Source organism: Canis aureus, chromosome 20 (genome assembly GCF_053574225.1).
Source record: "Canis aureus isolate CA01 chromosome 20, VMU_Caureus_v.1.0, whole genome shotgun sequence".
In the NCBI taxonomy this organism is placed as follows: domain Eukaryota; kingdom Metazoa; phylum Chordata; class Mammalia; order Carnivora; family Canidae; genus Canis; species Canis aureus.
This window is the reverse complement of record NC_135630.1, coordinates 8,337,060-8,361,847: the sequence shown is the minus strand read 5'-3', so window position 1 is coordinate 8,361,847 and position 24,788 is coordinate 8,337,060. Positions and strand designations below refer to the sequence as shown.

General features: G+C 42.5%; 1 protein-coding gene and 1 long non-coding RNA gene across 17 annotated transcripts in view; one reads left to right on the top strand and one right to left on the bottom strand.

Moving 5' to 3' along the window:
* The window catches only part of LOC144291444 (uncharacterized), a 203,616-nt gene that overhangs the window by 43,201 nt on the left and 135,627 nt on the right, over positions 1–24,788 (bottom strand). For 10 of the 16 annotated variants that reach the window (XR_013358708.1, XR_013358713.1, XM_077860966.1 and 7 more), the window contains exons 17-21: positions 22,287–22,362; positions 20,186–20,211; positions 18,406–18,676; positions 17,828–17,926; positions 16,585–16,694 (exon numbers count right to left, since the gene is read on the bottom strand). Coding sequence is in view for 9 of the 16 variants with exons in the window: in XM_077860966.1 (XP_077717092.1) it covers positions 16,585–16,694; positions 17,828–17,844 (127 nt within the window). In the remaining 7 variants the exon portion in view is untranslated. Of the gene's footprint in view, positions 1–718; positions 1,329–13,707; positions 14,485–16,584; positions 16,695–17,827; positions 17,927–18,405; positions 18,677–20,185; positions 20,212–22,286; positions 22,363–24,788 lie in introns of those variants that run through there. The other 6 variants (XR_013358710.1, XR_013358709.1, XR_013358714.1 and 3 more) reach the window with 5 other exon arrangements.
* On the top strand, positions 10,810–12,938 carry LOC144291453 (uncharacterized). The gene is made up of 2 exons (XR_013358721.1): positions 10,810–10,926; positions 12,445–12,938. It is a non-coding gene; the product is annotated as an uncharacterized LOC144291453 (long non-coding RNA).

The window sequence follows — 24,788 nt, the reverse complement described above, 5'->3', positions numbered from 1 at the left end:
GGTGATGCCTGGGGGCAGGGGCGGTTGTAGTTTTCACAGCAGCTCTGATGTCATGGAGAGTCCAGGAGAATGCTGGCAGTAGCTAAGGTTGGTGGCGTTCACCACAGTGATGGTTGTCCAGTGACGGTGCTCTGGACACTGGCGGGGTGGCTATTGTGGGGCTAGTGTGCCGACTGCTATGTGATTTTATCTTGGTTGTGTTTTACCTGCTGTAGGTCCTGCTGAAGCTGAGGTCTGCAGCCTATGTATCAATGCTATTAGCTACCTGAGATTCTTGCCCAAAATGTATTCTCTGCTTAAGTTAAGCAGAGTTGTCTTTTATTGTTTGCAAACAAGGACCCATAGCAAAGAATTTCCCCGAAAACCTAAGCTAAGGCAGCCAGCCCCCTACCCTGGTTATTCTGTGCCTAGAGCATTCAGTTCTTTATAGCATGTACCACTACTTGGAATAATTAAGTTGTGTATCTGTTTTTATCTGTTTATTGTGTATTCCTCCCACTGCAAAACTGTCCATTCCATGAGAATAAGAACTGTGTCTGTATCCTCTGTATCAACTAAAATAATGCCAGGCACATAATTGGTACTGATAAATATTCATTTCATAATGAGAAAGACAGTAGAATGGATGGTAGACACAAGATTCAGGAAGACCTAAGGACCAAAATCAATGTGAAGAAATTTATTTTTTTAAAGATTTTATTTATTTATTCATGGGAGACACAGAGAGAGAGAGAGAGAGACAGAGACACAGGCAGAGGGAAAAGCAGGCTCCATGCAGGGAGCCTGACATGGGACCTGATCCCAGGTCTCCAGGATCACACCCCAGGCTACAGGCAGCACTAAACCTCTGGGCCACCAGGGCTGACCCAATGTGAAGAAATTTAACAGAGTAAATGTGAGAGCTGACTTTAAGTTCATCAGTCAATTGTATATGATCAGAAAGGGCTTACTTTCTACAAATTTGAATGTTAGAAATGAAAAACCTATGGGTTGTGATAGATGGCAAGCTCAGTAAGAACTTGACTTTTAAAAGGGGGCCAAAGTAATCTTATTCTATACTAATAGAAATACATAAGGGATTGATGCTTCTGGCCAGGATGAATTAACCAAAAACCAGATTTATCTTCCCACTTCAAATAACAAAAGCTCTGAACAAAAATGTGTAAAACTATTTTTTCTGGACATTGGACAACAAGCGGCACAGGAAAGTGATCACTGAGAGAAGGAAACAAACAGCTGACCTCTATGGTTTCCTGGTGTACTGCCCGGACAGAATTTGCAGGCTGCAGGACAGGGAGGGGGAACCCAGGCAAAGGCTGGCCATCTCCCTAAATTGAGAAGATAGAGTTGGGAGATATGAAGGAGGTCAAGTAACTTACATTTAGGGGTCAGTGCATCAGAAAGAAGACAGCTTCACAGAGAGAGGGAGAGAGAGAGAGAGAGAGAGAGAGAGAGTCCCAGAAGTCATCAGCTAAATGCCAATTGGTGCATGTGAGTGAGAAATAACCTGAGACTAGAAGGACCTCTCAGAGGGCAGAGGTAGCAATTTGTGGGGAATCACACAGTCTGGGAATATTTCATGCTCCCAACACCTAGAGTGGGGAAACCTCAGCACATGAGGCATCAGATAGATACTCAAAGGGTATTGGGGGTAAAATTAACATTAGACTAGAGAAATTGAATGGACAGTTTAAAGCCTTCTCTCTCTCTATCTCTCTCTCTCTCTCTCTCACACACACACACACACACACACACACACACACCCTCCAGGCTTAGGTAATTTCATTGGTGAATCTACCAAATATTTAAAGAAGAATTAATACTAAACACAATTTTCTCCAGAAAATGGAGTTCTCGACTCATTTTTTGATTCCAGTGTTACCTTGATATCAAAACAGACAAATATATTATAGTAAAGGAAAACCATACACAAACACCCCACATGAAAACAGACTCTGAAATTCCAAATAAAATTTTTAGCAAACTGAATCCAGTAATACATAGAACAGGGTAATACATCATAGACAAGTGGAGTCTATCCTAGGAATGCAAGGTTGCTTTAACATACAAAAATTAATGTAATTCACCACGTTGACAGGAGGAAAGAAAGACTTCAAACAAGACCATACGTTCACCTCTATAGATTCATAAAAACATTTGACAGAATTCATTTCTAAAAAAAATTCTCAGCAAATTTTTTCTTTTTTTTTCCAGCAAATATTTTCAATCTGATAAGAGGCATTTACAAAGAACCTACAGGTAAATTCACGTTTTACGGTGAAAAATGGATTGCTTTCCTCCAGGATCAGGAATAAGACAACAATGTCTGCTCTTACCCCTTCTACTCAGGATTGTGTTGGAAGTACTAACCAGTGAAATAGGCAGATTGGGTAGGAAGAAGTAAAACTATCTTTATTTGCCTACAACCTGATTATCTATGTGGAAAATCCTTAGAAATAATTAAAAACCATATGATTTCACTCATGTGAAATTTAAGAAACAAAACAAATGAACATGGGGAAGGGAGGGAAAAATAAAATAAGATAAAAACAGAGAGTGGGGAAAACCATAAGAGACTCTAAAGTATAGGGAACAAACTGAGGGTTGCTTGGGGAAGAGGAGGTGGGTGGATAGGGTAACTGGGTGATGGGCATTACAGAGGACACTTGCTGTGATGGGCACTGGGTGTTTTATGCAAGGGATGAATCACTAAATTCTATCGCTGAAACGAATAATACACTATATGTTAACTAACTTGAACTTAAATAAAATCTTTAAAAAAGAAATAATTTTTAAACTCTTAGCAAGGTTTTAAGATACAATATTGATTTAAAAATCAATTGCATTTTCATAGGTACTAGCAACAAACAATTGGAAGTTTGGAAAATGGTATCATTTACAAGAGTGTAAAAATAGGACACACTGAAAGAAATTTGGCAATAGGTGTGCAATACCTGTACTCCGAAAACTATAAAATATTGCTGAAAGAAATTAAAGACTTAATGAAAGGAGAAACATACTATGTGCATGGATTGAAAGATTCAGTATTATTAAGACAGAAATTACCCCCAAATAATCTAAATTTAATGCAATCTAAGTTAAATCCCAGCAAGCTTTCAAAAATATATATATAAATTGGCAACCTGGTTCTGAAACTGATACAAAAATGCAAAAGACCTAGAATAATCAAAACAATTTTGAAAAATAACAAATTTGAAGGACTTAGGCTGTATCATTTTAAGTGTCATTGTAAAGCTCTCATAATTAAAATACTGTGGTATAAGTATTAAAAAGTATATAGGTCAGAAATAAACCCACAATGGGCATTTGAGTTTTGACAAGTGTGCGAGGCAATTTAATAGAGAAAGGCAACTTTTTCAACAAATGGTGATGGAACAATTGGATAACCATACGTGAAGAAAAAAAATAGGAAAGAAGGAGAAAGAAAAAAGATGAAAGAAAGAAAGAAAGACGAAAAGAAAGAAAGAAAGAAAGAAAGAAAGAAAGAAAAGAAAGAACGAAAGAAAGAAAGAAAGAAAGAAAAAAAGAAAGAAAGAAAGAAAGAAAAGAGAAAGAGAAAGAGAAAGAGAAAGAGAAAGAGAAAGAGAAAGAGAAAGAGAAAGGAAGGGAGAAAGAAAGGAAAAGAAAAGAAGAAACACTTGGGGAGGGAAGGAAGGAATTGAACCATTTCCTCACACCATATCCAACAATTAACTTAAAATGGGTGATGGACACAGGCGTAAGAGCTAAAACCATAGACTCTCTAGACCAAACAGGAGAAAATCTTAGTTGGATTAGTGAGGTATTGATTAAATAGGACAGAAAATGTACAAAGTATAAAAGATAAAAACAAACAAGTTAGGCTTCACTGAAATTTAAAACTTGTTATGAAAAAAGAATTAAAAAAATAAATAAATAAAACTTGTTATGAAAATTAAAGAGCAAGCCACAGACTTGGAGAAAATATTTGCAAGGCATATATCCAAGAAAGGACTTGTATTTGGAATATGTAAAAGAACTTTACAACTCATAATAAAAAGAAAAGCAACCCAATAAAAAGAGGGCAAAGATTTGAATGGATATTTTTCAAAAAAGATTGAGGGATGGCAAATAAACTCACTATCGTTACTTTGGGTGAAATGCATATTAAAAATATATTAAGTTACTCAATACACATGCACTAGAATGGCTAAAATTAAAAAGACTGATGATATGAAGTGTTTGAGGTAATAAAGAATAACTGTTGATAAAGAATCATTGTAGGGACACCTGGGTGGCTCAGTGGTTGAGCATCTGCCTTTGGCTCAGATCCTGACCCCGGGGACCCTGGGATCGAGTCCCATGTCGGGCTCCCTGCATCAAGCCTGCTTCTCCCTCTGCCTGTGTCTCTGCCTCTCTGTGTCTCTCATGAATAAATAAATAAAATCTATAAAAAACAAAAAAAAAGAATCACTGTAAAAGAATACCTTGCCATTTGCAGCACGAATGGCCCTGTAAGGTGGTACGCTAAGTGAGATAAATCAGACAGAGACAAATACTCTATCATTTCTCTTGTATGTGGAATATGAAAATAAATAAAAAACAAAAAACTAAATATACAGATACAGACAATAGATTGGTGGTTGCTAGAAGCAGGGGGTGGTGAGCAAAATGGGTGAAAACTGTCAAAAGGTACAAGCTCCCAAAAATATTTATAAAATAGATAAGTCATGGGGATAATGTACAGTGTGCTGCCTATAGTTAATACCGTATTATATTTGAAAGCTGCTGGGAGAGTAGATCTTAAAAGATCTCATCACAGGAACAAAAATATGTGATACGTGTGGTAATAAATGCTAACCGGACTTATTGTGGGGATCATTTTGAAATTTATATAAATACTGCATCATTATGTTGTACACGAAAAACTAATGTAATGGTATATGTCAATCATATCTCAATAAAAATTACATGTGTGCATGGAAGAGTCTAAAAGTACTGGCTCAACTGTTAAGAGCATTTAAAAGAAAGGAACCACTGCCATCCTCACTGGTGCTGGTGCTGTAAAATGAAAACAATTCGGCAGTTTCTTAAAAGGGTGAACATATACGCATCATAGGACTCGCCCCTTCCCCTCCTAGATTCTTGCTCGATAGGAGTGAACGGTGTGCCCACACTAAGAGTCACACTCGACTGTTCACAGGAGCTGTACTGGGCATCAAGCCACATGGCCATCAACAGATGAAGGACAAAGGAAACGCGCTCTAGCTACACCGTGGAGCCCTATTCAGCAGTAGAGAGCTAACTGGTGATGCGCACAGTAACACGAATGAATCCCAAAATAATTATGCCAAATGCAAAAGGCCAGACACAAGACAATGAGTGAGTACATTTGACTGCATGTGTGTAAAATTCTGGAAGCCACACACTAACCCGAAAGGGCTTAGTGACAGCAGATCGGGGGTTGCCTGGGGATGAGCTGGAGGGTGAGATGGGGAGAGGGGACCACCAAGGGGCACGAGGAAGCTTTTGGGAATGATGGATACGTTCATTATTTTGATTGTGAAGATTTAGTGGATTTATACATATGTGAAAGCTAATCGAATTAGACAATTAAGGGGCGCCTAATTCAGGTGGGTCAGCGGTTGAGCGTCGGCCTCCAGCTCAGGGCGTGACCCCTGGGTCCAGGGTTCGAAGCCCGCATCGGCTCCCTCCAGGGAGCCTGCTTCTCCCTCTGCCTGTGTCCCTGCCTCTCTCTCTGTGTGTCTCTCATGAATAAATAAATAAGTAAACTCTAAAAAAAGACCATACAATTAAAAATGTGTAGGGTACTGCACCTCAGTTATAACTCAACAGAACTATGAAAAAGAAAAAGAAGTGTGGGGTGCAAAACAGGACACTCGTGTCGCGGTGCCCCTCACTTAGAGTCCTCGCCCGATTCCCCCACGAGAGGCGTGCACGCTTCCCAGGAGAGAGCCGCAGGGCTGGGCTCATGGGCAGAGGACTGCAAACCAGCTCCACTCTCTCAGGGATTATTCCTGCACAAACGTCAACTAAGTATTTGTTGAATGAATGCATGGATGATAAATGAATATACTCCTCCCCCGAAGCCTGTGTGATTCCAATTTGTGCCTCAAGAAAAGCATGTCACAGAACTTCAAATAAATTCTAGACTGCAAATACAACTCCCCACATGGCAAGGGTCTACTGCATTAAACCTGGGCACCACAATTTAGGAGGTTGACGTCTACGAGAAAAAGGGAAGGGATGCGAAGTCTGGAAAATTGTTATTTATGAAATCAGTGATGTTTATTTGAGAGAAGTCTTAAGAGACCTGAACGTTTTCTTCAACAGGCAGGAGGAAGGTAAATTAAGCACATGCAGGTAGCTCCAGAAGACCAAGCTCATCACGGGGCATGGATTTGAATCCAGAAATCAGCCACAAAGCTGGGTCAGGTGCATCTTCTCTGCTTCTCCACACACCCGTACTACCCTGCACATGTGTTATGTTAACACTTAGTACACTGCATTACTGGTTTTTAAAAATGTTTTCCTGGCTAAACTGTGCACGTTTTGTTTTAGGATAGCAAGACTAAATAGTACAAAGGTGTGAATTATCCGTGGAGTGCCTGGGTGGCTCAGCTGGTTACGTGTCCAACTCAGAGATTTCTGCTCAGGTCAGGATCTCAGGGTTGTGAGGTCGAGCCCCCTGTGGGGCTCTGTGCTGGGTGTGGAGGCTTCTTAGGATTCTCTCTCCGCCTCTCCCTCTGCCCTTCCTCCCCCACCCCCTATTTGAGCACATGCTTGCTTTCTCTCTAAAAATAAGTGAACCATTCCCAAATTCATCTACCATCTTAATACAATACCATCAAAAGATAAGTAGGCTTTCTTCTTCCATCCTGTTACTGTTTTGAACTTGCAAAGTGAAAAGTGTATGAAATCATTTTGAAAGAAAAGAAGTGACAATCATCAAGAAAATTCTAAAAATGAAGGGGAAGAATAATTCTATCATATTACAATGCATCTTTAGTAACTAAAAAAAAATACTTTTGATTCTGGGACCCCAATAGACAGATCAGTGGCACAGAGTGGTGTCTAGATGAATCAACTTAAAAGAATGAAATACATCAGCAAAGGGTTACATGGGACAATGTTCAAGACACTCAGCTATGCATAGTATAGTTGCTGGGTTTTTTTTTTTTTTTGAGGATAGGTACACAAATTTAAAAGTGTGTGTGTGTGTATGTATAGAATATGGTGGGATTTATTTAAAAAAAAAAAAAAACCTCAATGAGTTATTTATTTTCAATAGGAAACTGGGTGTGCCAGAACTGGGGTTAGGAAGTGAGAATGGATGAGAAGGGAATTGTTACTTTTCACTTTATTCCCTTCTGTAGGTCAAAAAACATTTCTATATGTTGCATGTATAATTTTTAATAAATTACAGAGGAAAAAGAGGGCAAGGGAGAAAAGGAGAAAGAGAAGGGCGCAGAACTAAAAATAGAATTACCATAGGATCCAGTAATTCCACTACTAGGTATTTACCCAAAGAAAATGAAAACAGGACTTCAAAAAATATACATGCACCCCTATGTTTATTGTAGCCTTATTTACAATAGCCAAATTGTGAAAGCAACCCAAGTGCCCATTGGTAGATGAATGAACGGATCAGGAAGATGGAGTACATCGGAATCTTATTCAGCCATAAAAAGAATGAGAGCTTGCCATTTGCAACAACATGGATGGAGCTAGAGAGTCTTATGCTCAACGAAATAAGTCAGTCAGGGAAGACAAATACCATATGATTGGACTCCTATGTGGAATTTAAGAAACAAACGAACAGAGAGAAAAATAGACAAACCAAAAACCAGACTCTTAACTATAGAGAACAAACTGGTAGTTAGCAGAAGGGAGGCCGGTGGAGGATGGGTGAAGCAGGCGAAGGGCCCTGAGAGTACGCTTATCCTGGTGAGCACTGAATAATGCATAGACTTGTAGAATCACTATTTTGTACGCCTGAAACTAATATAACACTGTATGTTAATTATACTGGAATTAAACTTGTTTAAAAAAGGAAAAGGGCACAGAAATAACAGAATGGAAGAGATCAAGGATGGGCTTGGAAGTTGCAATAACAAATTACTTATCTCCCTTTTCTGTAAGATGAGGGTCATAATGTCTCCTTCCCAGAGTAGTTTTGAGCCTTTAATGAAATAATTTATCTAGAGGGCTTAGCTAATAATAAACAAGAATTATAAGACATCTATAATCATTATTATTTGCTACTACTAATTGTTATTATTTATAGTAATTTTCACAATAAACGGGCGATTGGAAAGTTAAAGGAACACCTCAGATTCGTTCACAATAACCTGAAGGGTAAGCTCAGGGAAGCATGATGGTAATGAGATGATCACCAGGAGAGCTTTAATGTAATCAACTGCATTGCGCTCCGTCCGAAGGAAGAACATGTTAATGGAAGTGTGGGTATGATCTGCGTGGAACCTGGGGAAGAGGCTATTAGGGGAAATGAGACAGCCTTCATCTGCTAGGAGATGAATGTTGAGAAAAACAACCTTGGGATTAAATTTTAACTCCCTGGGGTAGACTCTGCTATGGAGCAAGAATACTCTGGTTAACCAATACTTTGGCCTTTATATCTATATTTTGGTGTAGATATCCACCTCTTTTGAGTTTGGTTGGTGTGATAACGCTTGACAATCTGATCTTATCCGAGCAGACAATCTGATCTCATCCAGACCCTAGAATTTCATAATTCTCTATAAACAAATGTTTGCTTTAAGCGCCTGATATGAATGGAAGGAAGGCAGTTCTCTGTTTTGGAAAACCAAAACTTCAAGACGAATGGACCAATGGATGGATGAGCGAATAAATTAGCACCGGAAGGAGCTGCCACTCCAATTGTAAGCTCTGCATCACTGTGTTGTTTGTGTGCGTGAGATTGCTTTGTCCTTGTGTCTAGTTGACCATCCTTTCCAGGTGCTCGACAAAACCCCACAGGAGCTGATCTTTGTGGATCTCTCAGTCTTGTTCTTCCCATTTTCCCTCACCCATGCCCTCGGGCCTTTCTGGTTTCCCCATGTCAGAATGCCGTCCCATTGGCTCCCTGCATGGTTCTCACCTTTCCCTAACTTAACACCCCAACCCCACAGTCACTTCTTGGAGTTCAGGATCAATCTCACCGATGCATCTTCCGACTGTCTTATGTGGTCACCATCACCCCATCATCACCACCACATGACTCTCCATCCCAGCATCCAGCATCCTACATAGTTTATGGAATGTTTTGGTTTATGTCTGCTGAGAAATGGAAGCCTAGATGGGATTAAACATGCAAGAGATTTATTGGGGGAATTGCCTGTGGAGGATAAAGGCAGAGGGAGCAAGAGGGAGTGAGGAGAACCACCAGTTGCAGGTCTGACATCTGTGATAGGGAGGACAAAGAAAAGAAGGGTTGTTGGGTAGGAGGAGCCTGGAACTGCAGCAAGTTCAGGGAAAGTCTTAGCCAGGCCCATGGGGAATCTTTGAACCAAAGTCATCTATTGGAGGAATCCTGCTTCTAGAAAGAGTGGGCCTTCAGTAGCACCCTGTCATGCTCAGTTATGAGTTGGGGGCCCACAGCTTTGGTCTTGGTGCAAGCTTAATGGTGGTTCCAGAAGGGCAGCAGCTGGAACTTTTGGTCACTCATGCTCTCTGCAGTTATTTAACTGCGGGATGCATTCTCATGGTTGTCAATGATTTTAAAAAATATTTTATTTATTTATTTGAAAGAGAGAGAGTGGGGGGAGGGAAAAAGGAAGAGGGAGAGAATCCCAAGCAGGCTTCGTACCCAGTGTGGAACCCAATGCAGGGCTCGATCTTACAATCCTGAGATCATGACCTGAGCTGAAATCAAGAGCGGGAGGCTTAACCAACTGAGCCACCCAGCTGCCCAAATGTAATGGATATTTGTGAATGTTTGTGTCCCTACCCAATTCATATGCTGAGGACTTAATCCCCAGTAGCATGGTATTTGGAAGTGGGACCTTTGGAAGTTATTAATTAGGTTTAGATGAGCTCACGAGGATAAAGCAGGAGCAGTGGACCAGGGAGCACTGGACTTCGGTTTGCAGCATGGTGGAAATGTCACAGATATGCCAATGGAAATAAGGAGGAGAGATAGATACCCTATAGATACATATTTCTGCTGGGATTTCTTGCTTGGCTATCAAGGGGTTCCAAGTACTCTTCCCCAAAATTTTCCTTTTTGCTTCAAGTAGTTGGAATTGGATTTGTGGGTCCTATATAATGTACTCTGGGGATGTCAGAACACAGGGCAGCTAGCAGCCACCTGGCCTTAGTTCTTATAATAGGGGGGTGGGCTGTGCTAAGAGGGGTTTTATAGAACCAGAAGAAACAAGAAGAGACTTTTAGAAATGGCTAGCCCCTGCTCTGTAGCAGGCGGGCTGCATACAGAGGTCAGAGGCCGGGATAGTGGCAGGAGATAGCGCATGGAATGCAAGTGAGCTGCCTTGGGGAGCTGGAGAGCTGGAAGCGTGTTACCCCTCCAAGTTGCCTGGCTCGACCTGCTCTGTCCTGTCAGGCAGAAGGATCATCCAGTGATGGGAGGAGTCAAATACAGTTTTTTCCACTGAAGACTTCTTGAGATTCAACCTAAATCAATCACCTGACATTTGCAGGTGGTTCTGTAATATAGTTATTGATAATTTATTAAGTATCATTAAGGTGAAATAAAGGAGGCACCCATGAAAGGAACAGCATAGGGACGCTGATGAGCGTAGCAAACTGACCAAGGTTTGCTCCAGAGGAGGAGACAGGAGGAGTGGAATGCAATGGAAATGAGAGCACAGTAGGATGGAATGATGAAGGGGAGATCATTGGAGGTAGTGTCTGTGGTATCCAAGGAGATACAAAGGCTAGAAGCAGGTGAGAGGAGCAGAAAGATACTCTATTTTTTCTTAGGTGGGAAAAGGGATAGAGAGACATATGTGGGTATTTAATCATTCATCTTTATTCACCAGTATCCATGAGCACCTACTCTAGCCAGACGCCCCTTAGGTACTGATGATCCACGGTTACCAGGATCGCCTGCACTGCGGCGTGCAGGTCTTTCTCCCAAGCCCCAGTGCCATCTTTAGAGAAGCACTGAACGTGGGCTGAGGGCTGTGATGGGGAGATACCATGGCACATTAGAGGCTCCATCATGAGGAGATAAGGCAAGAGGACACAGGAGAACGGCCTTCACACAGGCCCACTGTGGCAGGGAAGGCTAGCTAAGCCCTGAAACCCATCCTTCCCTCAAAGCAAAGAAGCAGCTGCCTAGCCAAAAACTATAGCTTCTTTTGCATTCAGGTGTGGCCATTGGGAAGACTTGCCACAGGAATATGAAGACCAGTGAATGGAGGCTACTTCCAGGACAGGACTTTTTAAAAAGTCATAGACTCATCTTTAGTTGTAGCATCCAACATGTTTGTATTTATTTATTTTTATTTTTTAAGATTTTTTTATTTATTCACTCATGAGAGACACAGAGAGAGAGAGAGATAGAGGCACAGACACAGGCAGAGGGAGAAGCAGGCTCCATGCAGGGAGCCCAATGCAGGACTTGAACCCGGGACTCCAGGATCAGGCCCTGGGCTGAAGGCAGGCGTTAAACCGCTGAGCCACCCGGGGATCCCCGACATGCTCGTATTTAATAACACCCAGCTATATGACAGCAAGTTCATCCCGTTTCTAGTTACATGATGATGTAATGAAATTCAAACAATTTTTCATATCTCTATTATATTAATTTTTACCATGAAATATAGCATATATGTGTATTTTTAAATTACTAACTACTTTCAAAAATATTATATAAATACTTATCCCTCAACTAAGAAAGATGCATGGGATTCCAACAACAAAAAGCAAACAACAATCTCCGCTGCATAAACTCACATACAAAAACGACAAATCACACTAAGCAACGATCCACTGTGAGAAAAGAGAGTCAGCAGAAGCATCTAAATAGGGACATGAGATCATGCAACAATCTGAAGGAGGCAAGAAATTAGCTACATTTAAAATTGTGAAAGAGATAAGATATGGAATAGAAACCATTAAGAAAAGGACTGGGGTCAGGGGCGGGGGGACAAAGAATTAATAGGAAAGAAGGAAATGGAGAAAAGAGGAAGGGACATTTTTAAGCTAGTTAATTCAAAATCTAAGGGGCGCTTGGATGGCTCAGTCTGTTGAGTGTCTGGCTCTTGGTTGCCGCTCAGATCATGATCTCAGAGTCAAGTGATCGAGCTCCAGGTCAGGCTCTGTGCCCAGTCTGCTTGAGATGCTCTCTCCCTCCTTCCTGCTCCCCCCGCCCCTCCCCCACCTCGCTCCCTCTGCCCCTCCCCCCACTCATACATGCGTGTTCTCTTGCTCAAATAACAAATCTTTTTTTAAAAAAAGGTACCATCTTAAGTTCAGATAGAAAAATGAACAAGACATAAGAAGACAGGAACGTTGAAAAGAAAGAGGGTGAGCAGAGGAGGACGATGGAAGGAGAAAACTCAGCACCAAGTTAAATTAACAGCTAAGTGGAGAAATATACTGTACTTATTGCCAAAAAAGTAAAAGATAACAGTTCACCAAGAAAGATGACTGGTTTCTGGCCCTGACACCTAAGAAAAATTTATTTTGGAAACAGTTTTAAATAAGATGAATTAAGTAGCATCGTGAACTCTGTCCTCAACAGTAGATGTACTGAAAATGCAGAGGGTTTGCATATGCTTTTGGTTGCTCCGTCCTTGATGAAAGCTGAGGACATGACTTAAATCATAAAAGAAATTCTCCAGAAAGTAAGGATGACACAACTTGCTTTTAGGATGACAAACCTTACTAGAAGGAAAAAAAAAAAAAAAAAAAAAACCTAAACGCAGTGACACTATGTAATAATATACATATTATGAAAATGCCATAACATTTGGAAACAACAGAGAAAATCTCACTCTAATTCTGGGTTTCTCAACCTTGGCACTGTTGACATTTTGTACTGGATGATTATTTGTTGTTGAGAGCTGCCTCAGTGTTGTAGGATGATTAGCAGCACGTCTGGCCTCTGCCCAGTAGAGGCCCACTCCATACACCTCTTCTAGCCAGTGTAACAACCAAAAATGTCGCTAGGTCTTGTCCAAAGTCCCCAAGAAGCAAACATTAACCCTAGGTGGGAACCACTCTTCTAATCATATCAAGTAAAGACAACTTCATCTGAGTAGTCCATATCTCATGGTAGTTCTAACTACATGATACACATACTGTACCCTATGTTTTCCAATCAGAGAATGTTGTGGATGGCTAGTGCAGACCTGCTATCCGAGAAGGATACCCAAGACTTTTGTAAACTCCCAAATCAGTAAATACCACTTTAGTATATAACAGCTCCCATAATTATGTTGAGAATAGAGATGGGGGGTGAGTGAAACTGCTCCAAGGTTCAGACCACGAGCCGTTAGCAAGGTTCATTCAGCAACTCAAGTATCTGGGTGTCCCCTCTTCAACCTCGCAGCTCACTTTAATCAAATTTGTCTCAGCTACACTACAAATCAGTATAAGTCAAGGGTTCCAGGGTCTCTCTGGAGTACTTCAAGCAGTGGATCTAAACTCTTCAAACGCCAAGGGACTGCTGTGGATCCCAGGGCCTGTGCTGCAGACACGTTAACAATCCTGGGAGGAAGGATAGAGGTCCATGAGCTCTTGCGGGGTAAAGCCTCAGAGGGCATTCATTTATGTAAGATAAGGCCATAACGCCTGTACATTTTTTAAAGTGGTTTGTTTTATAGATAAAATTTTTTCAAAATATAAGAAACGGGCAGAAGAGTGAGATTTGGAAGTTAGGGTGCAAGCAGGACCCTGGTACTCGATGTTTCGCATCGCCTCTGAGGCCCCTAAGACTTTGTACAGGTGTAACCCAGCCCAGGAGCTGCAGACCTAGCCTGGGAAGTTCACCGTCTGCACAGAAGAAGGCACTGCAAATTGTTTCTGGTCATAGATGCGCTGGGGGGCCGCTTCAATTCTGGACCTCAGAAACAATCTGAACCTAATCTCAGACAAGGCCATGCATGAAAATACTCTCCGGTGTAGACAGAGCATGCTAGGACAGAGAAGCAGATGGGATTGGAATAAGAAGATCTTTGTTCCAATGAGGACTTTGCTCCTGACAGCCTTGCCTTCCTAAATAGTGGTTTAACTCCTGCCAAGTCCAGGTTCACTGCAGACCCAAGGCCGCTGCGTTTTGAGAAAGATGAGAAAGAAATGACAATAAAGATTGTGAAAAAGTATTCTGAAGGCTTTAGAGTGCCAGGCTCGTGCGGCAGTTTCATCGACTCCCAACACTCCTGTGCCACCAAGTCACGGAGAGGAGGGCATCATTCCACAGGGATGATGGGGCAGCTTGTGGCGCCGCTTCCCTCTCAAGCTGTAGAAGGCCAGAAGCAAGGGTAACTTGCAGACCTGGGGATTAAACCGGAATGTGTTTGTCTTTGTGCTTACACCCAGAGGGTAAAGTGAGATGGTGAAATGACAGGAAAGCTGTTCACAAAGTTTTCAAATCATTGAAGCCTTTAGTCCCCTCTTGGCCTCACGTCCCATGGCCCAAAACTTGATGATGCGGAGCAGAGAGGAAAACACAGCATTTTGTGCCTCTGTCACACAAAGGGACTCCTCCGAGAGTCACCTAATGTCTCTAGACCTCCGCTCTCTCACTTGTCAAACTGGAAATTTGAGGAGTCAATTCAATGGTTTGTATGCCATCGATACAAAGCCTTTTGCAAATAACAGGTATTGGCAATTTTTTTGTTTGCTATCTGCTCCACTGGGACTTAGTATAAAGATAAGTGAGGAAGGTCAGAGATACAAGTGAATAAAGAGGAACTTGAGAGTTGCCTCTAGATTTTCAAAATTTGTTGAACTGAAGTTTAGCTAGAAGTTGAGATCTATTTCGCTGCCAGAAAAAATAAATGTTTGCACATCAACATAGGTGAATCTCAGTATGTTTTGTGCAAAAAAGAAAGTCTCAAAAAAGTACACAGAATACAATTCCATCTATATAAAATTCAGGGATACATGCACACCAATAACTGCCTAGTGATATGTACTTCTGTAGTAAAATTAGAAATAAAAGTGTAGGAGTGGGAATATGTTGGGGAGGGTATAAAGGGTATCTTAAAAGGTACAGAGATATATTCCTTAAGTGGGATGGTGGGTGCAAGCATGAGCATTTTATTATTTTCTTTTAAACTTAGTTTATTGGGGTGCCTGAGCAGCTCAGTCAGTTGAGTGTCTGCCTTCAACTCAGGTCATGATCCCAGGGTCTTGGGATTGAGCCCTGCATCAGGCTCCCTGCTCAGCAGGGAGTCTGCTTCTCCCTCACTCTCTGCCCCTCATCCACCCCCCACCCCACTTACATTCTCTCTTTCAAATAAATAAGATATTTTTAAAAATATTTAAACTTATTTTATTTTTTTAAGATTTATTTATTTGAGAGAGAGAGAGTGCACGCACAAGTGAGCAGGGGTGAGGAGGGGTAGAGGGAGAGGGAGAGAGACTCTCCAGCAGACTCCCTGCTAAGTCCAGAGCCCAATCCTGGGATTGATCCCAGGACCGGAAGATCATGACCTGAGCCAAAATCAAGATTTTGAAGGCTTAACTAACTGAGCCACCCAGGCGCCGCTAAACTTAATTTAAATAGCAATAGTTTAATAAGAATATAGTTATTTAAACAATATAGATCAGCATATATGTATATACACACATACAGTATCTATAGTATATATATATTATATATATATACACACATTCGGTATATACTATATACATAATAAAACAATTTTAAAAGATTCGCCATGCTTCTAGAATCATACTATAATAAAATCTTATTGATATAACTTTTTTTTTCCCTCCTAACTTGTTGTTTATGGCTCATCTGGGGCCATCAATAAGCCTCATCTTGTACCAGTGTCCCTCTCCTCACCTACGCTCTGCCCATTACGGAGGTCTCAGGTTCTCACCTGTGCCCAGCACCTGCTGCCTATCTGTGGGGCTTGGCACCTGCTGTTCCTCTGCCCAAGGGGCTCCCTCTCCAGTCTCTCATCCTTTGGGCTCAGCTAAACCATCATTTCTTTTAGGAAGTCTTTCTGACTGAGTTAGGTTCTCCTGTGACAAGCTTCCAGAGTATCCTGCATGTCTTCTTCCTAATATTCATCACACTTGTAAATACTTAATTTATGTCTTTTCAACAGACTGTAAACCCTAGGAAAGCAATGCCACATCTGTTTGGCTTACTGCTGAATCACTAGCGTCTAGTTAGTGAGCATCTAGTGAGCATGCAGTAATATGTGTTGAATGAATGAATAATGAATGGATGGATGGATGGACGGATGGGTAGATAAATGCCAAAGCCAAAGGATCCCCCCTGGCAGGTATGAATATGAGATTATAAAATAAATTTTATTGGCTACACTTTGGGCATTGCTTCATCTGCTCTTTTCCAGGAGCTCAATGAACGATTAGCACCAGCTTTAAACAGCTGAAAGAGTTGTCACCAAGATTTACCTTCGTCGTATTTAATCTGGTCTAGCAGTTGCTTCTCGCCGGTTGTAGTAAGTTGGGATTGGCATGGTGATGTCACTTTAAATGCCTCTATGAAGTCTTCTTTCACTGCTCTGTTAAAAAAAAAAAGAAAAGAAAAGAAAAAAAAAAAGGCAGGTTCCTCTCAGAGAGGGGCACGGGATAATGTATTATCTGAGTTATCACTGTTCAATCAAAAAGTACATGAAGGAGCCACATAATTCATTTGGACAGCAATCACCACGGAGTTATGCAGGTCTCTCGTGTAGGTGATGAAACAGCCAAATTCCCTGACAGTGGTGAATTACTCCTTGTGTCACTAATAGCAATGCCAAAAGAAGTGTCAAGGCTACAGACATGGAGCATGGGGGGCTCTTCAAACTGCACGAGTAAAAATGTGATATGTTTTATTGCTTTCTTTTAATCTTGATCATTGAGGTTTTAAAATGAAATTACAGGGATGCTAAGCCTAGCCAATGGGTAGGGTGATTCATTTCTACTTGGCAATGGCACTAGTATGGTGGCTTCCGTCCAGGCCAAGCCTGGGCTGAAACCCCGGTGCCTCGCCATTCCACCACCATCCCCACGGCTCAGCTGGCACCTAAGATCCTAACAAAGGATGCATGACATATGGGAATTTTTTTTCTTTTTTCATCCACAGTCAAACCACTCGCCAAATATATATCTCTTTCTCTCGCAGTTAAAATACTGACCTGATGTAATAAAATCACTGATTTTTAAGAGCCTTGTAGTACGAGAAAGAGACGCTAACATGAATTTGAAATCTGGTGATTAGGAAGTGTTTTGAATGGCCTTGAGAACTGCAGGTAAAACATAAAATTATACTAATATTCTTGTTTAGTTAAACTTTTTAATGTTTTAAAAAGCCCTTCATAATATTATGGATAAGTAAATTCTTGGGCCTGATTTCAATTTGGGTCAAATTCCAACTCATAATGTTACACACATAAACCTTCTCCTTAACAGCCCATAACATTAAACTGAAAACAGAATTCTTAAAGCACGCTCTTATGCTGTCTATCCATGAAATAAGCATTATGGACGTTCAACAGATGTCTTTAATAGACATTGTTATTAAAAAGAATATTAAGTAAAATAAATTTAGACTGCTAGTCTAGCACAATTACTAAAGGAATACTGCTCCCTGTTCAGATAATCTCATCTATACTTAATTGGGAAGGAAAAAAAATTCAGTGGACATTATTACCTTCTGGTAGTAGCCATGTACTCATTTACCCCTCGAGCTCATTATCCCAGATTAGGATTTGTTAGTGCCTCCTCATATGCTCTAGCATAAGCCTCAATTCTCAGGAAATTAAAAGTTGGTCAGGAGAAAAAAAAAAAGAACTCCAGTTAACAAGCATCAGTCTAAGAGCAAATTCCTTATAAAAATCTTGGGGGGAAAATTTCAGCTCTTTTTCAGTTATGAGTGCCAAAAAAAAAAAAAAAACGTTTTGTGGTTTCAGGCACTTTTAAGTTTTATAATTTGAAAATAAGTTAGGCAAAAGAAAGTTCCAAGTCCATAATATGGATTAATGCCTCTGGTTTGTTTTGAAGATGACACAAAGCTAGTGAGAACAACCAACCTATTTGCTGGGAAATATGCTGTAGTGTGCATGAGCATTTCAAAATAACACTATCAATCTGCGCCAGAACTGAATTTTGGTTTCTGCCTTCAGGCCTGTAATATGAAAAATGTTATCCACCCTAGTTAATTAGGTAGTGATGGGAATTTGCGTGCCATCTCCCATTCTAGGTGTTAAAGGAAAGGGAAGGGCCACTTACCTGACCAAGGGTCTGTCCCCAGGGCTCGGCTGACGAGGAGGCGAAGCGGAGGGTCGGGCCACCAAGGCAGCCTAGACACCGTCGTTCTTCGTTGGCAGAGGAAGCACGAGAAGGGGGCCCTGGCCAGGATCGCCGGCTGTGGGGCCTCCCCCGGCCTCCCCTGGCCTCCCCGCCCTGGGCCGCGGCTCCGTGGACCTCGGTCGATGGACCCTCGGCCCTGGAGTTCATTGGCTCAGGGACTCGGGAAAGCCAACGGGCCTCCCTCACCGACCTGTAGGAGGAGGGGAAAGAAATAGACGCTCAGGATAGTTGTCGGGGCGGCGAGGAAGGGGCATTGGGGAGTAGGAAGGACCAATAAATGTCGCCGGCCTTCCTCCTCTTCCCCCTCTCCTTCTTCCTCCTCTTCCCCCTCTTCTCCTTTATCCTCTTCCCCTTCTCTTCTTCTCCTTCTTCCTCTTCCCCTTCTTCTCCTTCCTCCTCTTCCCCTTCTCCTCCTTCATCCTCTTCCCCCTCTTCTCCTTTATCCTCTTCCCCTTCTCTTCTTCTCCTTCTTCCTCTTCCCCTTATTCCTCTTCCCCCTTCATCCTCTTCTTCTCCTTCATCCTCTTCCCCTTCTCCTCCTTCCTCCTTCCTCTTCCCCCTCTTCTCCTTTATCCTCTTCCCTCTTCCCCTTCTCCTTCTCCTTCCTCCTCTTCCCCTTCTCCTCCTTCATACTCTTTCCTCTCTTCTCCTTTATCTTCTTCCCCTTCTCTTCTTCTCCTTCTTCCTCTTCCCCTTCTCCTTCTTCCTCTTCCCCTTCTTCCTCTTCCTCCTTCGTCCTCTTCTTCTCCTTCATCCTCTTCCCCTTCTCTTCCTTCCTCCTCTTCCCTCTCTTCTCCTTACTCCTCTTCCCCTTCTTCTCCTTCATCCTCTTCCCCTTCTCTTCCTTCCTCCTCTTCCCTCTCTTCTCCTTACTCCTCTTCCCTCTCTCCTCCTTCCTCCTCTTCCCTCTCTCCTCCTTCCTCCTCTTCCTCCTCTTCCCCTTCTTCTCCTTCTTCTTCTTCTTCTTCTTCTTCTTCTTCTTCTTCTTCTTCTTCTTCTTCTTCTTCTTCTTCTTCTTCTTCCTCTCCCCCTTCTTCCCCTTCTTCTCCTTCCTCCTCTTCTCCTTCTCCTTCTCGCTCTTCCCCTTCTTCTCCCTCTCCCTCTTCCCCTTCTTCTCCTTCTCCTTCTTCTCCTTCTCCTTCTTTTTCTTCTTCTTCTTCTTCTCCTTCTTCTTCTTCTTCTTCTTCTTCTTCTTCTTCTTCTTCTTCTTCTTCTTCTTCTTCTTCTTCTTCCTCTTCCCCTTCTTCTCCTTCCTCTTCTTTTCCTTCTTCCCCTTCTTCTCCTTGTTCCTCTTCCCCTTCTTCCTCTTCTCCTTCTCCTCCTTCCTCCTCCTCTCCTTCTCTTCCTCTTCTTCCTCCTCCTCCTTCGCAAATTCCAAACCTTGCTTCCCAACTACCTATAGGTCACACTTCAGAGGAAGCATCTAAAAACATAGATGTGACTACATTGTACGTGTAGGAAGCTAGCAAGTGGCAACAATGAGCTTTTACTTGCATACATTTTATGGAAGCTGACCACAGAATTTGCTAGAGCAGCAGCAGTGAAAAGGGGGCCACGGAGGAACTCAGACAACCTGGTTTCTAACCTCAGTGACCCCCCACCCCATTTACAGCTTGAGCAAGCTGCCTGAGCCTCTCTGAGCCTCACTTGTTTTTGTTTTTTATTTAATCTGAAAAGTTGATGGGTAAATCTTACCTACCTCACACAGTTCCTGGGAGGACTCAGCTGGAAGATAGATGTGGAAACATCTTGAAAACTATAAAACACTCAGGTGAAATAAATTAGAGTATTTTTTATCATTTTCATCATGCTCAAAGTCACTTATGATGACAGATTTCCATATCTATAATTTTTCCCTGAAAGTTTACTCATATTTGGAACAATTGTTATTTATTACTCACTTATTAACAGACATAAAATTAGTTCCGATGGCAGCCTTTTGCTAACAATAAGACAAAAATGGAATCATGGGTTAGTAGTGCTGGAGAGCTTGTCTTCTTTTTCTTTGAAAAGTTGAGACTTCACAATTTGTTAGAGCAAAGTTGTTGCTTAATAACTGTTCTACTAAAGTTCAGCGAATTGTACTTGATGTTCTGGCTTTTATTGCTTACACAGAATATGTGCTTTCCACCCGGCCTTATTAAACACACACACACAACCTGGTATGACCAAAATGGTCCTACTAATATGGGAAGAATAACTACAGAGAAATTCAATTTGCCTGAAACTTCAGGGTTTCAAGAGCTAATTCCAAGTGACAGAGTTATTGAGACATTTGACCAAGAGAAGAACCTTATCTTAGGAAAGACAAACATTTTTGTGTAAACACACTGGTTCCTTCCCCTGGCAAGGTTGTTTATGCTTAGTCATTGGGAAATTTTCAGCTGCACTTTGATCAACACGGCTCAGTAATTATCAAGACATTGACTACCTAGAGCCACAGTAGAAAAGAAAAAGCTTGACCTACTTGTACAGCGGACACTGGAAGGAATAACTCAAGTTGATGAAATGCCACCCCTTTATTTTGTGATCACACCTAGTATAGCCTCCCTGATCTCAGGTCTGCTCTGCCCGAGAAATAAGGAACTTTGAAGGTAGAGTAGAATTATGATTCAACTCTCTGCTTTATTCAATGCCATCCAAACTTCCAAAATTCCACGGCTTAATACACTTTCTGTCCACTAACCTTCAAGGAAGCAAACAATGCATGATGAAGTGTGATCACCACCCAGGTAGGAAGTCATTGTCTCTCAGCTCCACATCCACCCTCAAATTTTTGGCTTTCTGATGCTGGAGCTGGGACTCCATAACCTACACTTTTCCTTTTCAAGCAGCTCCATGTTAGGCTCTGAAAATCAAGAGCACCACAGGGAGCCTTCAAGGCTGGAGTAGAAGGGACTAACTCCTTTGCCTTTGTTCTTTATTGGCTTGATTGGCTGCTGCCAATGCCAAGAGCACCACCCCTGCAGGCCCACTTCTTCACTCAGCAGAAGCAGTTCTTTTCCACAGCAGTGAGGGAATCCACTACTGAGTTTGCCCCAACACTTGCACAGCCAGCCTATGGTTTCTGTCTCCCAACTAGACCCTCACTGACACACCGGCTGACAACCTGAACTCATATGTTAAACTCCCATGATAGTCTCTTGTAGGCAACATCTACTGTATTTATGTGCCCAGAAAACAATCTTTTTATTGTGGCAGAGCTCCCCAAACTTCCTCTCTGTCGAGGTAGTGCAGGCAGGACTGGCTCTACCCTTTGTTCCAGGGGTAGGCTGCTGGTGACTCAAGTCTAACAAAAGAAATGATTGCCTGGCCCACCCACAGAGCCTGGTTTGGTGGGTGAACATGTCCTCCAGATGTATTTGAAATCAGTGTCACCTTTTTAAACTTGCAAGTTTAAAAACTTGCAGACCCATAAATTCTCATTCTTTAAAAAAGCCTAGCCTAAGTTGTGTGTTTTTCACCGAAAAGCTGTCAAACAAAAGGAATGAATCTTTACCATTGGTTCTTTAGCAGAAATTTGGTGGATGTGTGGGTTGGGTGCAGACAACACTCTGTGGCCTCCAAAGCATACTCCAGAGTATGGAACTGGTAGTGGAGGCAGGTGCACACCTCTCATGGTCCTCCCCCAGCCTACAGCCTGGGACTTTCATTGCCAATTTTCTCGTAGGACTAATTGCATACGACCATTTGCCGATCAAAAGAGCCTTGGAGTAGTGGCTGAGGATTTGACATCCATAATATGAGACCAATAGAACTTTCTAGATGCCACATTCTAATTGATAATTTGGCTTACTTACCTTACATGATGATGGAGACAAGACTAAAATACTTCCTCATATTATCTTCTAAATATGGCATATCTGATACTAGCATCTAAGAGAGAAGTAGGAAAAGAGTAGACATTCATTAAATACCACCGTAGATAGATACTGGGCTAAGCAATTTCATTTTACAACCAACCCAGGAAATATGTGTTATCACGCACTTTTTAAAGATGAGAAAAGTGAGGTTTGGGAGGGATAAGCAACTTGTTCAGGTCATAGACTAATAGATTCAAATCTAGTTCGCTCTGACATTGGCATCCATTCTCTCTCTCCACATCAGGAAGGGGAGTCAACAGATAGTTCAAAGAGAAATGATTGCTGAAAATGTCTTGTGTCCTACTTTTCTTGTTTCTCCACACCTAAAGCCTCAGAGCAGAAGTGTGGCTAGAAACTTGTTCTAAAGCATCACTAAATCAGACAGGAATTTATCCTGTGTATTTGGGGAAGCAAATCCAAAAGCAATCGTATTTGGAATGTTAGAAAAGTCTCAGCTTGCTTCTAGTCTAGCCACAAATAAATAGAAGTTTATCTGGGCAAAATGATTTACTATCATTCATTAGTGTATTTTATACTTCACTGAACTTAGATAGGCAAATTATATAAACATTTTACATATAAGCAAAACATGTCAGATGTCAGGACTCAAAATATGTATTTAATTAAAAAAATACATCTCTTAAAACCAAAGCCCTAAATACATATTAAATGATACCCTAATCTGAAGGTAAATGAGACACACCACCTAACAGACATGAAATGACCCACATACACGGGAATACCTCCATTAATGAGGCAAATGCATCCCCCCAGCACATTTTAGGGTCGGAAATTTCATTATCTGATGAAGAAGTAACACAGAAGTCATAAGGACCCATCCAAAGAGGACACAGAAGAAGTGGGTATGGTATGAAATTACTAAATATTAACCAAAATGATATTGAGTAGGCTGCCAGAAAACAAGATTATGGAAGTTCTAAGCCAGAGAGAGAGGAGTACGAGGGGGTGGGACTCCGAGGACTCATCTGTGTGGAGGTATAGAGGTGGGGGACAAGATTTGCAGGAGAAGCCTGCCCAGTGGCATGGACTCAGCCTAACTGGGCCACCCCAGCAGCCTCAGGATCAGCCTCGAGGAGCTGGAGCAGAGCCCCCTTGGGCAGGTTCCTGCAAGGACACAGAATATCTGGAGAAAAGAGATGGTACCTCCAACCCCCTCAAGAGCCCCCAGACCCACCGAGGGCAAGCTCAGGGTTGGAGTCACACGTCCATGATTTCACTTGTTCCACATTATTGCCCCATCTATCTGCAAGGCCTTCTATAAAAGGGAGGGTCCTTCATTATCCCATTAGAATTCAAAGACCAAGCACATGGGGTTCCATGGGTGACTCAGTGGTTGAGCGTCTGCCTTCAGCCCAGGGCGTGACCCCTGGGGTCCCGGGATCGAGTCCTCCGTCGGGCTCCCCGTGTGGAGCCTGCTTCTCCCTCGGCCTGTGTCTCTGCCTCTCTCTCTATGTGGCTCTCAGGAATAAATAAATAAAATCTTAAAACAAAGACCAAGCACATTTACCTGGTTGAGGCTCCGCCTCGACTCTGAGTGCCCCTTATCAATGAATAGGACCATCAGGATCTGAAAATGCCGGCCCCATACTTGGTCTGCCCTCGCAAAGACAAGGAGGTGGGGAGCTGGGTTGACCCAAGGCAGCTGCAGGGGCAGAGGAGGCAGCCAGGGGTGATGAGACTCCAAAATGAGAGGCTGGGGAACCCCTACATCTTTGCTGATTTCTTATTTATGCCATAAACCGTGCAGGACAAACACACTCTATTCACTGAGGTATTTTTGTCCCATGCAGCTGCGGGGCTTAGCAGGAGCTTTGCTGTCGAGCCATATGACTCATGCCAACACTGCTGCCTATGATTTATGAAGACTTAAAGAAAAAGAGAACAGCCAGCTTCATTATGAAGGAGCGTCGTTTCCAGGGAATTCATTCGTTGAGGATCGGGGTGCCATGTGGCCCCCTCTCGCCTGCTCTCTGACCCAAGCGGTGGTGGGCCCCGCTCCCCCTGCCCCACTCCCCGATGACACAGGCCGGACCCGTCTGGTCTAAGAGGACTGATGGCTGCAGCCAGAGGTTCCAGGGCCTTCGGCTGTCCGGGAGGTCTACTTACTGACCAAGGTCCTGCTTGGGGCCAGGGCTGCTTCCCCCATAGACACAGTCTGCAGCCCCAGGAGTGGGGAAAAAGGCCGAAAAGGGACCAGGTTTTGCTGGTTTGCAGGCTGGTCCCTCCCGTCGGACCCTCTCACCTCCCTGATTAGGAGACTGGCCCGCATGATTTTGGGAAATGCTCCACCGGGAGCATTCAACAAGGCATTTTCCCAGCCGCACCCCAACTTACTACCCCAGAGTGCCAGAAAGGGAAGGGCTAGGGTCTCTTACCCCAAATGGTTTCTGACTCCGACCTTGGAAACTTTCCACACTG